Source organism: Nuphar pumila, chromosome 3 (genome assembly GCF_984573655.1).
Source record: "Nuphar pumila chromosome 3, dmNupPumi1.hap1.1, whole genome shotgun sequence".
In the NCBI taxonomy this organism is placed as follows: domain Eukaryota; kingdom Viridiplantae; phylum Streptophyta; class Magnoliopsida; order Nymphaeales; family Nymphaeaceae; genus Nuphar; species Nuphar pumila.
In genome coordinates, this window is record NC_143251.1 from 55627213 (window position 1) to 55645248 (window position 18036).

At 38.9% G+C, this 18036-nt stretch overlaps 1 protein-coding gene across 1 annotated transcript in view; it reads right to left on the minus strand.

Annotated features, from left to right (window-relative positions):
• Positions 1 to 613: 613 nt before the first annotated feature.
• The window catches only part of LOC149842921 (protein STRUBBELIG-RECEPTOR FAMILY 8-like), a 60098-nt gene continuing 42675 nt past the window's right edge, over positions 614 to 18036 (minus strand). Inside the window, exon 16 of the mRNA XM_090001648.1 lies at positions 614 to 1215. Coding sequence (XP_089857774.1) covers positions 1063 to 1215 — 153 coding nt within the window. The 3' untranslated portion in view covers positions 614 to 1062. The remainder of the gene's footprint in view (positions 1216 to 18036) is intronic.

Sequence of the window (18036 nt, forward strand, 5' to 3'; positions counted from 1 at the left end):
AACAATTTTTAGTTTGAATGATGGGTATAAAATCCCTTGTAATGATGGTTATGTTTAAACTGTAAGAACCTCAAGTTTTTTATAATGTTTCTGCACTTGTTTTGAAAAAAAATGTTACTTTTTCGTAGGTACGAGTTGGGGTCGTTACACTGATTATTAGCTTGAACTCGACTTGGCTCACCACATGAACAAGCCAAGCTTAAACACTTCAAACTCGTCTCATTCCAGCTCGTTTACCAGCCCCTAGATCCAAGTCAACTAAGGTCATTCACCGAGTTTGCCCATGATAATGATCCAGAATGGAAACAATCAATTTCCATAACTTTATCCTGCGAGTTTTAGAAGACCAATATTTAGCAAAAGATCTCAAAAACCCAATGGTATGATTGTATAACTGTAAGGGTCTGTCTAACCCCCATATTGTCTTTCACAAAAAAAGTAAAAGATCTGATAACCTTGTGAGTCATAGCAGATTGTTACAAAGTAGTTATTTTCACGGCAGTTGCAAAGTCTTTATAAAAGCATGCCTAACCTTAACAAGGAAGACAGTAACAACATAAATAATCATAACAATATGAATCCATATTCATGGAGACCACGGAAGCATTCCATGTAAAAAAACACCAAGTTTATTTCATGTTGGGCTCAGTTTGTCATGGAATTCTGCTTCTGTATCAGCTTGCACAAATGAACACAAAGTACTCTCTTCTTATGTGCTTCACAATACATACAGGAATCTGCAGTACCTTTGTTTTCAGCTACTTCTAAATCCAAATGCCATCTTCGATTAAATAAAACAAAATTTTCAGCCAAGTTTAATTACAACTGCAGAGTGGAGGGTGGGGTATAACCATAATATCAAGGAGATTTTAGTCATTGCAATAGAAATACATAAATACAAAACTTATCCACAGAAAATGGTCGGGTGAGGAAAACCAACATCCTTAATGGAGTCGCCTACCAGTCCGGAAGCCCTTGTAAGCTCTGATAGATTTTGGGTGCTCGAGCAAAATGAGGAACAATAAGAGCCTTTACATGTTCTTTGCTTGCTATTATTGATACTCAAATGGACAGATCCGAAGGGTTGTGCTCCAGGATCTTGTATGAAAGGCTTGTTTCATCGTTGGACCGCCTTTTGTTGACACTGGCTCTTTGCATCAAGCGGACTAGAGATTGAACCACTTCAGACATAGGAGGCCGAAACTCTGGTTCGGGCTAGTAAAGTTCATCAAAAACATTAGTTGATGAAATCAAAATAGAGATCAAAGTTCAACAGGAAAAGAAGATGCAAGAAAAAACTTGAATAGTCTTCAGGACATATATAATAGCATAATCACAAAAGTATTGAAAGAGACTTTTTCCCTTCATATAATCCAGTTCTAGAGTATCAAAACTACATTGATGGATGCCCATTACCAACAAGGTAAAAACCAAGAATGTATGAGTATAATATTAGGAATTATAGACCTGCTATGCATATAGGTCTCGAATACACGGAGACCAGAAATAGCTGGACTAGATTCACAATTTCAAACCTCTAACCAACTTTGAGCAGAAGCCTATGCTAGCAAAGGGCTCAAATATAACTGGGTTAGCTCATTTTAACTGTTTCTGACATCTCATGATGAAACTTGTCATCTTGACTGCATATAATCTAAGCTAAGATGCAACTCAGCCTATTCAAGCTCAGGCTATGTCACTTGGATAACCCATTTACTATATTGTTCCTATTGGAAAGCTTCATGAAAATGGCTGGATCCGTTTGGTAAGCTTCCAAGTTGAACTTCAATACTGGTGTTCAATCTAAGATATAGAACATGTGAAAAAGCTCAAGGTCTGCTCGGCTTTAGTTCATTTATTGGTTTATTGATATGAAAGCATGAGCTCTGGTTCAAGCTCAAGTTCAACTTTCTTGGTTCCACCACTACAGCGAGGCCAAAGGGAGTTTGATATTCAGGGGAAGGATGAGGATGAACCCCGAGAATATCGGGGATTCCAAGAGAAAAGTGAGGATCTGAATTGCTCACCAGCTCAAACAATCAGGAGTTTCCTTCAACAGCAAAACATTCACAATCAGATGGAATCCCTCTCTTCCCACTGGTTGGGATTAGACTTAGACACTATAAATTTAGGGGTTTCCATCATGGGTGGTCTACAAAGGGCTTTTCAATTGAATCTGGGTTTGGCCAAGGTCTCATTGACAAGACCAAAACAAGCCAAGTGAAATGTGATAAAAACTTTTATTTTTGACCTTTAAAATCAAGCGAAATTCGGGTGAAATTCAGAGGTGAAATTCAAGTTATACATCATTAGATGCGCCTCAAAACGCTAAATTCAACTATATTTTATTTTTTTGAAATATATATTAAAATATAAAAAAAAATCGAGCATGTCCTCTCTCTCTCATCGGGAACCCCGTCCCTATCGGGCCGCCCCTCGCCCCTTCGATGCCCCTTGTCCCTTCATCGCCCCTCGCCGATATGCCCTGTAATGAAGCGCCAAATGAGTGAGGCGATATCTCCAAGAGCAAGCACGAAAGCACACACATACACAATGTTGACGACCTGAAAGCAAATGCAGAAACCGAGGCAGAGAGAGAGAGAGACGACTGTAGGAAACAATAGTACTTTTTTTTTATTAGGGCTCCTCTCTATGTTAAATAGAGAGAGAGGCCAAAGAAGAGAAATTACACATAAGTCCCTCATTAGAATAAAAATTCAAATAGCCTCTAGTTTAGGAAAACTTAACCATAAAACCTCTTAATCTCAACACTCCCCCTCAAGCTGGAGCATAGATATCGATCATGCTTAGCTTGTCACAACAATGGGAGAAACTAGGCCTCGCAAGGGCCTTGGTAAAGACATCAGCAACTTGATCTTCGGAAGATACATGATCTGTGCAAATATAACCAGCCTGGATCAAGTCACGTACATAGTGACAGTCAACTTCAATATGTTTAGTCCTTTCATGAAAAACTGGGTTGTTGGCAATATATGTAGCAGCCCTATTGTCACACACCATCACTATAGGTAGGGATACGTTCACCTGAAGTTCGGTCAAAACTGATTTTACTCACATGATCTCAGCTGCGGTCTGAGCCATAGCTCGGTATTCTGATTCGGCACTAGACCTGGCTACAACAGTTTGTTTCTTACTTCTCCAGGTAACAAGATTTCCTCCCACAAAAACACAGAATCCAGTTGTTGACTTTCTGTCTTCGATAGACCCCGCATAATCTGCGTCAGTGTAAGCAACAACGTCCAAAAAAGGATTTTGTTTAAATAACAGTCCTTTACCAGGAGATGACTTTAAGTACCTGAGAACCATCATAGTTGCATCCCAGTGAGCTTTGGTAGGTTTATCCATGAATTGACTAATTTTACTCACGGCTAATGAAATGTCTGGTCTAGTAACGGTCACATATAACAACTTACCCACCAAGGATCTAAAACTGGTACTATCCACATATTCAGATTTCTCATCGAACATATGAGTTTTGGGATCCATAGGAATGTTAGTTGGCTTCGCTCCTAGCATTCCAGTCTCTTTTAATAAGTCCATCACATACTTTCTTTGTGACAAAACTAAGCCCTCTTTGTTTCTTGCAGCCTCAATACCCAAAAAATATCGAAGGGAACCAAGATCTTTAGTAACAAAATGTTCCTGAAGATGATCCTTTGTTGCGGAAATATCTTGGGCACTGCTTCCTGTTAATATGATGTCATCGACATATACCACCATAATCACAATTCCAGAACTAGTTTTCTTGATAAACAAGGAGTGGTCTGAGGCTGACCTGACAAATCCAAAATTCGACATTACCTCAAATAATTTTTGAAACCATGCCCAAGGACTCTGCTTCAAGCCATAAATAGCCTTATTCAGCTTGCACACTTTCTGACACTCCCCTTGAACCTCAAAGCCTGGGGGTTGTTGCATATAGACTGTTTCATGTAAATCTCCATACAAAAAGGCATTCTTGACATCCAACTGAGACAAGGGCCATCCATAGTGCACTGCAACAGAGAGAACGAGACGAATAGTGCCAAGACGAGCGATTGGGAAAAAAGTTTCAAAAAAGTCAACACCATAAATCTGAGTATAGTCTTTTGCAACCAACCGGGCGTTGTACCGTTCAATTGACCCATCCGAGTTATATTTAATGGTATATACCCATTTGCAGCCAACAATATCTGCATCAGTTGGAGGATCAACTAAGTCCCAAGTGCCCCTAGAGCATAGGGCATCCATCTCATCCTGCATAGCCTGCATCCATTTGGGGTTGAAGAGAGCCTGACTGTGATGAAGCGGAACAGAGGAGGCAGACAAAGCCGAGATAAAATTCTTCATAGATGCCCCAAGATTAACTTCAGAAACAAACTGAGAAATGGGATGAAGGGTACACTGTCTTTTCCCTTTTCGCAGAGCAATAGGAAGATCCTCATCAAGAGCAGAAGCTTCAGTATGCTCAGAGATACTTACCCCAGGAGAAGGAGATAATGGGGGCATGGAGGTAGGTGGTAACCTGTGAGTATACACTATAGGAGGGTTTCTATATCGAGACTCCCCAGAGGATGGAGCCACAGGCTGTGGAGTGAACGACTCTAAAGGAAAAGGAAGAATTGACAGAGGAAAGACATCACCCTGACTCTCTTGTAACCTTGGAGTAGTACTCGTAAAATATGGGGTAGACTCAAAGAAGGAAACATCTGCACTGACATACTCTTTATGGGATATAGGATCATAACAACGATATCCTTTTTTATTCTTAGGATACCCAAGGAAAACACATTTAATAGACTATGAAGCAAGTTTATCTCGTTCAGGACCCAGCTTATGCACAAAGCACACACATCCAAAAACTTTAGGGGGGATAGGAAAAAGAGGAGCCTCAGGACGGAGAATTTGGATTGGGATCTGTTCTTCTACAGAACTTGAAGGCATGCGGTTTATAAGAAAACCAGCAGTCAAAACTGCATCTCCCCAGTATGACGCAGGCATATTGGATTGAATCATTAGGCATCAAGCGACATTTAGAATTTGTCTATGTTTAATCTCAGTCACACCATTTTGTTGGGATGTATGAGGACATGTAAATTGAGGTTGAATCCCTTTCTCAGAATAGAATTGAAGCAAGTCTTTGGATTTGAACTCAAGAGCATTATCAGTGCGAACAATTCTAACACACACGTCAAATTGAGTTTTTATTTCAACAATCAAAGATTTAAGAATGACAGGGCCTTGAAACCAATCTTTTAACAAGAACACCCACGATAACCTTGAGAAGTCATCAACAATGACCACATAATAACGACACTGAGACCTACTAGGAATCCTACTCGGACCCCATACATCGACATGAAGGAGGTCAAACAATCTTTGACTCGATGGACTTTGACTAGAGGGAAAAGAGCTTCGGCAATGTTTTCCCAATTGACATGTTTCACACTGAAGAGAAACTGAGGGAGGTATATGAGGAATGACACGACGAAGTTTTGTCACTAGAAGGTGACCCAAACGATGATGCCACAAAAGAGGACTTGAGGATGATGTAACAGCAGAATTGGCCGAAACCTCTGGTTGGTGTAGGTAATACAGACCACCTTCCTCATAGCCACCACCAATCCTTCTCCCCGTCAGCAAGTCTTGAAAGGTGCATCCCATAGGATCAAAAATCACTCTACAATTCCACTCTTTTGTCAATCGACTGACAGATAATAAATTCTGTGAAAACGAAGGAGCATGAAGAACATGCGACAATTGAAGAGTAGGGGTAATAGACGTGTTTCCTTGCCCTACAATTGGGGAAGAGCTACCATCAGCAAGACGTACCCCTTTTTGACCTGTCACAGGTTTTAAACTCACAAAGTTGCTCGAGTTTCCGCACAAGTGACCAGAGGCTCCAAAATCAATGACCCACCTACCACCTTGGCCAAGAAGGCCACCTCTTGCCGAGCCGGCAACCTCTGCACCAGGAGGCTTCGAAGCGGATGAACATAAGGCAAGGAGCTCATCATATTCAGCCCTGCTAAGAGTTACAGAGTCATTGGAATAATTTTCACCTGGTTTATCCCCTTGAGCCATAAGATAAAATGATGGGCTTGATTAAAAAAAATTTACAACCACATGCGCACCCAGTTTGCTGAAAATCCAAATCTGATTCACAACCAGCTATACAACTGGCTATATCTAGTTTTAATTTCACAGATAAACCCTGAGATTCATGACCACCGACTGTAATATGACGACTATTCAGACCCAATATATCACATCCACCTTAACAATGAACTGCTATAGGCAGCATATCACACCACCACCAGAGATAGCACTAAAGACTTGCTCCACACTCCGCAGATCAACGACAGCTGATGGCCTTCACCGAAATACCTTGAAGCTTCAACACAACTTTCTTCCAGACTTGACGTCAAACCTAATTCCAGATCAACGTCAAAAAAAAAAAAACTTTCAGCAATCCAGATCTCCACCTGATCTGGTTCCACGATCATTAGATTTTTCTCTCCACCTTCACGCGACTTCAACCTTCACGCTATCTCCTGGTTGGGTCTTCAGACAGTTTCTAGATCTGGCAGCAGACAACTTCAACTACAACAGGAGGAATATCAGATCTGAATGTGATCTAATTTTGAGAAATCTGACTTCGATAGAGAATATCAGATCTGAAGGAATATGCAGGACCACGACTTATATAAGAATCCCTATAGTTTTTTTCTTTCGACAACCAGAACATTAAAGAAATGGCGATATAAGCATATTAACATCTGTTCTCACAGCACTCCTGCTACTGCAAAAAAAATATCCCGACACAGCCTGCTGCTCATGCCTGCTGCTTCCACGAACAGAAATCGTTATTAACATTCTGTTTTCACAGCACTAATGCTACGACCAAAAAAAAATCACGAACCAGCAAGAATCACGCCTGCTGATATTCATGTTCTGAAAGTGAACAGCCAAATAAGATCTGAGAAGAACTCGGCATCCAGATTCACAACCAATGACAGCATGTCATTAAAAAAAACAATTTCAGGACTCAGCAGGGAACTTGGCAACCATATTCACGACCCACGATGACAGGCGCACGCAGAAGCATAGAATCACGACTTCCAGAAACTTTCAGTTGTTTTTTTTTTTTCAGCAACAAACAAAAACTTTTCATATTCAGATCTTAATGACACACACTCATCGTGTCAAAGATCTATCATCAGAGAAAAAAAGGAGCGACACACCTGTTTCCACCTCTTTCAGTTTTATTTGAATACATTTTTTTTGAGTAGGTCGATCACGCTCCTGGGATCTACCGCTTTGATACCATGTTGACGACCTGAAAGCAAATGCAGAAACCGAGGCAGAGAGAAAGAGAGAGAGAGAGAGAGAGAGAGAGACGGCTGTAGGAAACAATAGTACTTTTTTTTTATTAGGGCTCCTCTCTATGTTAAATAGAGAGAGAGGCCAAAGAAGAGAAATTACACGTAAGTCCCTCATTAGAATAAAAATTCAAATAGCCTCTAGTTTAGGAAAACTTAACCATAAAACCTCTTAATCTCAACACACAAGAAGCCACAAATGGGCAAGACTACAACAATCCACAAAAGTGGTAAAACACATAAAATAAGGTGAAAAAATATATTTCACTCACATGGGGTTTCACAAAAAGCTTGAAGAATACATGGGGCTAAGCCCCTTATTTATACACACTAAGGGACCCAAGGAGGGGCTCCCATAGAGTCGTTGGAGCCCCTCCAACCGTCATATTTATGACCGTTGGAGGGGTCCAACGAATCTTTGTGGACCCCTCTCAACCAATAAAGAAAGAAAAGAAAAAAGGAGAAAAGAAAAAGGAAAAAAAGAAAAGGGAAAAAGAGCATATCTTTTAGGATATGCATGTACAAGGTAAAAAGACTATTTTGCCCCTATTGGGTATTACAAAAGAAATATATATGTATAACATATTTTAACACCCCCCCTCAAACACATGGTGAGATCACCGAGAGTTTGCTAAGGAGAAAGTAGAAACGAGGCGATGGCAAAGCTTTGGTGAAGAAGTCTGTCAACTGATACTCAGTAGGAACATATGACAGTTGAATGGTGCCCCGTAAGAACTCATCACGAACATAATGACAGTCAATCTCAATGTGCTTTGTTCATTCATGAAAGGTATGATTGCTGGCAATGTAGATAAAACTCTTGTTGTCGCAGCACAACTTCGAAGGAGTTGAGAATGAGACACCCATATCCTTAAGCAAGCTTCTTAACCATACAATCTCAGTGGTGGTAGTGGTCATCGCACAACACTCTGCTTTGATAGAAGAGAGAGAAACTTTCTATTGCTTCTTACACCTCCATGAAATAAGTGACTCCAAAAAACACATAATAACCTCTGGTGAAAATACGATCATCGGGGTTACCCCCAATCAGAGTCAGTATAAGCAAGTAAGAGATGAAAAAGAGGGTAAGAATAATCCTTTAGTTATGATGCTTTTCAAATATTTGATAATTCTCATGACTGCGGCCATGTGAATGGTAGAAGGAGCAGTCTGAAATTGGTTTGCACTATGAACCGCATGAGAAATATCGGCCTGGTGATAGATAAATATGTTAGTGACTCAATCAACTGACAATAAGGTGTGGGATCAGATAAAGGAGTGTCATCACTGGTTCTCATATTGGCGTTGATCACTTATGGAGTCTCCACCTTGTCATCTGTCAGCCCAGACCGGGGAATAATGTTGAAGGCAAGCTTCATCTGAGAGAGAACATACCCCTTGAGAGAGTATGCAACTTCAATTCCTAAAAAATATCTTAGAAAACCAAGGTCAAACATATCAAAATTTTCTTTAAGAATATTTTTAATAAGGTCAATACCCTTTTTATCGTTACCTGTGATAATCATGTCATCAACATATAACAACAAAATTATTATGTACTCATTAGAAGTTTTAACAAAGCAGTATCAGTATAACATGAGAAAAAACCATTATCGAGAACTACTTTGCTAAAAAGATCATACCAAACTTTTGGTGCTTGTTTAAGACCATAGAGTTTTATTTAACTTTAGAATATTTCTTTTACCAATTTCAAGACCTGGCGAAGAATCCATAAGAACTTCTTCACATAGAGTTCCATTTAAAAACGCATTTTTAACATCAAGTTGATATATCAGTCATTGCTTGATGGAGGCTAAGGCAATTAATGTTCGCACACTAGTCATTCTAGCTACTGGAGCAAAGGTTTCTTCATAATCAATCTCATATTCTTGGGCATAGCCTTTTGCAACCAAACGAGCTTTGTATCTTTCTAGAGATTCATCATATTTGGTTTTGACTTTATATACCCATCTACACCCAATTGTCTTTTTTCCTAATGGTTGACGAATAATGCTCCAAGTTTGGGCTTTGTTAAGAGCTTCTAATTCAATTTTCATGGCTTCAATCCAATGTGGATGATCTTTAGCTTCTCTAAATGAAGTAGGCTCATGATACGAATGTATTAACATAAGACAAGTCCTATAATTAGGTGAAAAAGATTCATAAGACACAAATTTTTGTGGTGGCCTACTATTACGAGAAGATCTCCTAGCTGAATCAATAGGTTCTTCTAAAAAGAAGTCTTGAGAATATCTCTCAAGAGCAGGTTGATGTTCATTTCCTAACCGTTGGGTATATACATTTATATTATTAAGGTTCTCATTTTGAGAAACATTACCATGTTGTGGTATATCATTATGATGTAAAATATCATTACAAGTATTATCGCAAATAATTGCATCAGGGGACTCAATTCTAGGAGCTAAGTCAAATAGGAAGGAATAATCAATGTCTTCTCTAGATGTGTGGATATCAAAACCATTTTGTTCTTCAAGAAAGTTTACATTTTATGACACATAGAGTTTATTGCTTTGAATATCATAGCATCTATAGCCTTTTTTATTTTCACCATAGCCAATGAATACACATTTAAGAGCTTTGGGTGATAATTTATCTTGTCCTTGAACAAGCAGAAAGCATTTACATCCAAATATCCTTAGTCTATTAAAATCTGGAGCAATTTTAAATAATTTTTCAAAAGGTAATACATTTTTTAAAGAAAAAGAGGGCATACAATTGATAAGATATGTTGCGGTAAGAAAAGCTTCGGCCCAAAAGTTTTTAGGAACATTTTTAGAGACAAGAAGTGTTCTTGTAGTTTCAATTAAATGTCTATGTTTTCTTTCCGCAAGACCATTTTGTTGCGGAGTTTTAGGACAAGATCGTTGGTGCAAAATTCCATTTATTTTGAAATAATTTTGAAAATCTTTAGACATGTACTCACCTCCAGAATCGGATCTAAATATAGCTATATTGTTTTGAAATTGATTTTGAATAAGAACACGAAATTCTTTAAAATTAGTGAAAATATCAGATTTATTTTTAATAATGTATACCCATGTATATCTAGTAAAGTCATCAATAAAAGTAACATAGTAGGAATATCCCCCCTTAGACATAACGGGTGTCGGCCCCCATATATCGGAATGCACAAGTTCAAAAGGTCTTTTTGACACAAAATTACTATGCGAATATGGAAGCGAATGAATCTCTCCAAGAATACAATCATTGCATGTAAATGTATTTGTATTACAAATTTTTTCCAAAAAAGGAAATAGATACAACTTGAAAATACTAGGATGTCCAAGCCTTTTATGCCAAGTCTTAATATTTTTAGATTGAACATGATTACAAAATGATTTGGATGGTAAAGACAAAAAAATCATATAACAAAGATCTCCTCTTTTATGGCCTTGCCCAATCCGCTTCTCGGATCGGAGTCCTGCACGTAGGGGTAGGTGAAAAAGTGACATCACATTCAAAATCGGTAATTTGAAAAACAGAAAAAAGATTTAAATTAAGTTTTGGAATAATTCGAATTTTGGGAACAAAAAAATCTTTGTTTTGGTCATAAATTTTCTCAAGGTTTCCAATGCCTTTAACATCCAAGGATATTATATTGGCGGTGGAAACATATGATTTGAATTTATTGAGACTTGGTTTTGACAAAAGTCTAGACACGACATGAACTTCATCAACATCTCTTTTCAAGGCCAAATGAGTTTCTTCTTGACATAAGTCGGCCAAAATGCCACTTAGAGGAGTAGACGCCCTATGAAGAAGGGATCCTCTAAGTTGCTTGAATTCGGGACGAAGCCCACGAATAAATTGAAAAAAAAAACATTTTTTTTCCATTTGCTTTTGCCTCATGGCAATAACACTACCTTCCCATTGAGGTTCGAGAAGAATAAGTTCATCCCATAAAGAAGATAGGGCATTGTAATAGTCTCTAATACTCATATCACCTTGCTTGGTAGCTCTTACCTTTTCTTGTATAAAGAAATACCTAGCAAGGTCTCTTTGAGTGTACATGCCTTTCATAAAGAACCAAGCTTCATTAGCCTTTTTGAACTTTGCAAGATTTGCACAAATCTTTAATTCGACATTATTCATGAACCATGCTAGAATTTTAGCATGCTCACTTTCCCAATCTTCCATTTTTGAAGAGAAATCAAGAATAGCCTTTTCTTTTTCCTCTTCGTTTAATGCTCTTTCCTTATTTCCTTCAAACTTAGTTAACTTCAATTGTGGTTCCGGAATGGTTTCACACACATAACCCCAAAGTTTTTTACCTTTGAGGTTATTTTCCATAGCGACTGCCCACATTCGGTAATTGGCCCCATCCAATTTGAATGAGAGGTCAATTTTTGCATCCTTGTTGGCCATTTATAGAAAAAAAGTTTGAAAGCAAGAAAGAGGAGTGATATTGTTGAGAGTTATTATCGTGAGGGGGTTATTGGAAATTAGAAAAGTTATAAGGTGGTCTGGTGTATATTTTAACTTCTCATTGGTCTCTTGTGTAATTTTCTTTATTGACCCTAATCACTACTCAAGGGTGATTAGGGTTAATCATGAATGAGACTTTTTCAATCTTTTCACATCCAGGTTTCAACATGGTATGAGAGTCTCTCGGTCTTGGGAGAATCTGACGCCTAGGTTGAAGTTTGTTCTTCCTCTATATCATAGTTCAGTTTGTTCTTTCTCTTCTCCTAGCCCATATCTGTCTATTCGATCTTTCTTCTGATCAAACCCGTTTTTTTTTTTGTCTTCTCTTGTCCTGGGGTCTGACTAGTTCTGCACAATATGCATATCTGATCAGACACCCTAGATCGTATGTTCCCCTTTTGATTCTTATGGATGACACCTCAGTAATGTTGATGGATCGTGGTGCAGCAGATCTACCATTATGTGGAGAGTTCGTGGATCAGATCTGACATCATGATCGTGTTGTATCAGATCAACGATCATTCTGTGATTGGGTGAAGCAGATCTGAGATCGTGGAATAACTGGGTGTCGTGTAGCCTGAAAAGTTGATGTTGGGTCAGATCTAAACGGTGTGGCTGACTGTCTGTGGCTCATAGCAGAGTCGTGATGATGAGGTAGGCATTAAATCTAAAGTTATAAGGAGAGAGTTGATGTTGGGTCAGATATGAACGGTGTGGCTGACTGTCTGTGGCTCATATCAGAGTTGTGATGATGAGGTAGGCATTAAATCTAAAGTTATAAGGTGGTGCTGGCTGTCGTTGGAATCAGATCTGATTAGATTGCTTTTTTTTATGCTCAGATCTGAAATCTATCTTGGCATCTTAATTTAATCTTTTTATATAGTGTGGTATAGTAGTGACCTGTTTATTATCCTGCTGGTGGTGTTTGGGATATATATATTTATATTTCAAGACAGGGGCTTTATCTCAGATTGCTTGCGATTTCTTCTGGTTATATTTATCCAGCTCATTGGATAGCGTCTTTCAGCCGTAAATACTATGGCTGAAATAAAGTCTAGTGATGGTGATCTAAGGTCTAAAGTGTCTGCAGAGTACAAAGCCTTTGCTAATCCATCTCTTATGGGTCGTCCGTAAAGCTGGACGACAATAATTATGAAAGGTGGTTGCGGACTTTCATGATGTCTGTGTCAGGACATCGTCGAAAACATATCTTGTTAGAAAAGGAACCAACTGAGAAAACCGAGAAATATGCCACATGGCAGGAAGATAATGACAATGTTATGTCTTGGATTATGAACAGTATTCAGCCACATATTGCAGACGGCTTAATTTACTATTCTACTACAAAGGAGATATGGGACTCATGAGCAAGAAATATTTAAGCTTCAACAGGGCGATCAAAATCTTTCCCAATATTATGCATCAGTCAAATCTGCCTATGAAAGGCTAACTTTGTTCGTCCTCCCTGCTGCACTAATCATAAGACTCATCAAGAGCAGGCTATGGTGGCTCGTTTTCTATCTGGATTATCACCTAATTACTCAGTAGCCAAAGTACAAATGCTTACTGGCTCTAAGATCCCTACTCTAGCTGATGCCTACAACCGGTTAAGTCGTCTTGCTGTTACACTTCCTCAACCTCATGGGGACTCTTAGACTTTTGCTCTCAATGTTACTGGTGGACGATGACACGGTTTTTCTAGTTTTTTCAGAGGCAGTGGAGGTCGTAGCAAGCTTCAGTGTACCTATTGTGGCAAGCAGGGGCACCTTGAGGATCGTTGTTGGGATAAGAACCCTAAAAGTCATCCACAGAGCTCATCATTGTTCCCCAAAGCAACTGCTCAGATTGCTTCTTCCATAATTGAACTTGTGCCTACCTCTTCAACCAATACAATCACTCTCAGTCGTGCAGAATATGATCAGCTTCTTTCTCAGAGTTTTGCTTCAATGTTTGCCTCTACTGTAGTAACCAATGGGGCATGCTCTGCGGGTACTTAGGTGGATGATGGGGGTAAGATGTGGATTATTGACTCTGGAGCATCTCGACACTTTTGTGGAGATTCACATAGTTTCTCTACACTGGTCCATATATTTGTCCCTCGTCATATTAAATTGGCAGATGGTAGATTATCCCCAATGGTGGGGGAAGGAGATGTGCATCTTACCCCTACATTACAGATTCAACATGTCCTCCATGCCTCACAATTTCCTAAGAATTCATTATTCGTAAGCCAGCTTATAAAAGAACTAAATTGTCGAGTTATATTTGACCCTGGTTCTTGTGTATTTCAGGATTTGCTGTCTGGGAAGAAGATTGGTGGAGGCCATGAGGAGGGAGGTGTTTACTATCTTACACAACCAGTTGGAGTAGCATCTTCATGTGAGGAATCGAGTCCTAATTCCTACCAATGGCATCTCAGATTGGGTCATCCTTCTCTTTCAAAACTTCGAAGTCATTCCACAAGTCTCTCCTACAGGATCCTTTCAGTGTGAAGCGTGTCAGTTGGGCAAGCATCATCGTAGTTCATTTTCTTTAAGTCAGAGTTGTTCTAGTCAGAGTCCTTTTGATCTAATTCATGTTGATGTTTGGGGGCCTAGTCGGGTTCCTAATAGATTTCAGTCTAAGTATTACATTGTCATTGTTGATGACTACTCTAGAGTGTCTTGGGTCTTTTTAATAAAGGAGAGATTTGAAGTCATGTGTGTTCTCCAATCTTTTATTCTTAAAATAAAGACTCAATTTGGTTCTATTGTTAAAATTGTTCGTATTGACAATGCTTTTGAATTCAAATCTAGCAAACTATTACAATTTTATCGGGATAATGGGATTTGTCCTCAATTTTCATATGCCCATACGTCCCAACAAAATGGGGTAGTTGAAAGAAAACACTGACACCTTTTGGAAGTAACGCGAACCTTTATGATTCAAACAAACATGCCCGCTTCCTTTTGGGGAGATGCCCTTCTTACTTCATGTTACCTTATTAACAGGATGTCATCTACTGCTCTTAGTGACAAAATTCCTATCAGACAACTTTATCCTGATTGTTATTTATTCAAAGTTGCTCCTAAGGTATTTGGTTGTGTTTGTTTTGTGCAAAAATTGGGACCTACTAGGGACAAACTAGCTACACAGGCAGTTAAGTGTGTCTTCCTTGGGTATCAAAAAAACCAAAAAGGATACAAATGTTTTCCCCATTGCTCGTAAAGAGTATATCAGTGCGGATGTCACTTTCTTTGAAACTATTCCTTACTTTTCGCCTTGTGCGTCTCGTGTGAATCCTGATACGTCAAAATATTTTCCATTACCCGTTCATCCTATTCCTTTGGAGTCGGTACATTTGGGACCTTCATTATGTTCTGATCCCTCTTCAACTCGGTTCCATGATCCTCCATTGGTGTATACTCGCTGTCAAGCCTCCTCTCGTGGGCCTTCTCCGTCTTCTCTTCCTGCTGACAGGAATCCAAATTATGTTGATGAATCTATTGATTCTCTTGATGATAGTAGAGCAGATCCTGAGATTGAAAATGATCTGCCCATAGCCCTGAGGAAAGGCACGCGTTAGTGTACTCTGCACCCAATTTTAAAGTTTGTGTCCACATACAAGATTGGAAAGAGCATGCAAAACTTTCTATATGCTTTATCTGCCACCACCAGTCCTATCAATCATCAACAGGCTTTATTAGATCCTCAGTGGAAACAATCAATGCAAGAAGAAATGGATGCCTTGATTTCTCAAGGGACGTGGGAGTTTGTCGATCCTCATTCTGATGCGGATATTGTTGGGTGCAAGTGGGTGTACACTATTAAATATCATTCTGATGGCACTCTGGAGAGACACAAAGTGCGTCTAGTCACCAAAGGCTACACCCAAACATATAGGGTGGACTTCTTTGAGACTTTTTCTCCCGTAGCGAGAATGGGTACTAACGCTTAGTTATTTCTGTGGTTGTTCATCATGGGTAGAGTATGACCCAGCTTGATGTGAAGAATGCCTTTCTGTATGGGGATCTATCTGAGACTGTCTACATGCAACAACCACCTGGTTTTGAGCGACAGGGGGAGTGTGGCAAAGTGTGTAAACTAAAAAAGGCAATATATGGGCTAAAGCAAAGCCCGCGTGCACGGTTTCACAAATTGTTCGAGGTGATGTCTAAATTTGGCTTCCAGAGGTCACCATCAGATCATTCTTTGTTCATAAAGAATGGCTCTAAAGGCTGTGTGATTATGGTTGTTTATGTTGATGATATAATTTTAACTGGAGATAATGAGCAGGAGATTTCCAGCACCAAGGCATATCTGCAAAAATACTTTATTACAAAGGATCTGGGTCGTCTCAGGTACTTCTTGGGAATTAAAGTAGCCAGAAATAGAGAAAGTATGGTCCTTTCTCAGAGAAAATATGTATTTGATCTTTTACAGGAGACAGGGATGCTTGGTGCAAAACCTGCCAATATTCCCATGAATCCTAAACTACTCTTGTATGACAAGCTATCTGAGGCAGTTGATAGTAAGTCCTATAGGACTCTCATTGGTAATGTAACTGTAACCAGGCCTGACATATCATTTGTTGTGGGCAAGTTGAGTCAATTCATGGATAAACCAAGAAAAGTTCATTGGGAGGTAGCTATGATGGTTCTTAAATACCTAAAGACATCTCGAGGAAAAGGTCTGTGGTTTAAAAAGAGGGCAAATCTTGATGTAGTTGCATATACTGATTCTGATTATGCAGGGTTTGTGGATGATAGAAAATCTACTACCGGGTTCTGTGTCTTTGTTGGTGGCAACTTAGTTTCTTGGAGAAGCAAGAAACATGTTGTAGTAGCAAGATCAAGTGTTGAGTCAGAATATAGAGCCATGGCACAAACTGTTGCTGAAATAATTTGGATAAAATCTATGCTTACCGGATTGGGCATAAAGGTCTCTCTGCCTATGATGATGATATGTGATAACAAGGCAGCCACGTATATCGCTAATAATCCTGTATTTCATGAGCGGACTAAGCATATTGAGATACATTGCCATTATATTCGAGATATGGTTCAAGTAGGAAATATATCAACGGTTAATGTTTCTTCAGAAGATCAAGTAGCAGATGTTTTTACCAAACCCCTTCCTATAGCAGAATTCTCAAAGTGCTGTACCAAGCTGAGCATGATTGACATCTATGCTCCAGCTTGAGGGGGAGTGTTGAGAGTTATTATCATGAGGGGGTTATTGGAAATTAGAAAAGTTATAAGGTGGTCTGGTGTATATTTTAACTTCTCATTGGTATCTTGTGTAATTTCCTTTATTGACCCTAATCACTACTTAAGGGTGATTAGGGCTAATCGTGAATGAGACTTTTTCAATCTTTTCACATTCAGGTTTCAACAGATATTACTTGTCAAGAGAGGACCCGATGAAGCTTTCTCAACTAAGGCTCTGATACCATGTAATGAAGTGCCAAATGAGTGAGACGATATCTCTAAGAGCAAGCACGAAAGCACGCACATACACAAGAAGCCACAAATGGACAAGATTACAACAAACCACAAAAGTGGTAAAACACACAAAATAAGGTGAAAAAATATATTCCACTCACATAGGGCTTCACAAGAAGCTGGAAGAATACATGGGTCCAAGCCCCTTATTTATACACACACTAAGGGACCCAATGTGGTGAAATGAATAGGGATCTTCGAAACACGAGCTTAGATTCACGAGGGAAAGTGTCATGAATGATACTAAAGCATAACCCTTAAAAAGGGTATAACTGAAAACAAAATAAAAATAAAAAGGTATTCTTTATTGATATGAAAAACCAATTGCTTAAGAAGCATTGGAATGGAATACAAGAGGGGCTGCACCCCTTTATATACACAGTTGAAAGAGGAGGACTTGCTAGTCAAGTCATTCTAGTTCAAACTGAACTAGATGACATAAAGACAAAAAATAAAAATAAAGGAAAAAAGTTACAGAAAAGAAAGAAATGAAAAATATATTTATATATATAATAATATTATTATATATATGTACAGTTTTACATTTTAACACTCTCCCTCAAACTTACGGTACAATGAGGGAAAGTTTGTCTAAGAGAAAGTGAAATCGGGGAGCAGCGAGAGGCTTTGTAAAGAAGTCTGCTAACTGATATTCTGAAGTGACATATGGCAGATCAATTATCCCGTGTAGATATTCCTCTCTGACGTAGTAACAATCCATTTCG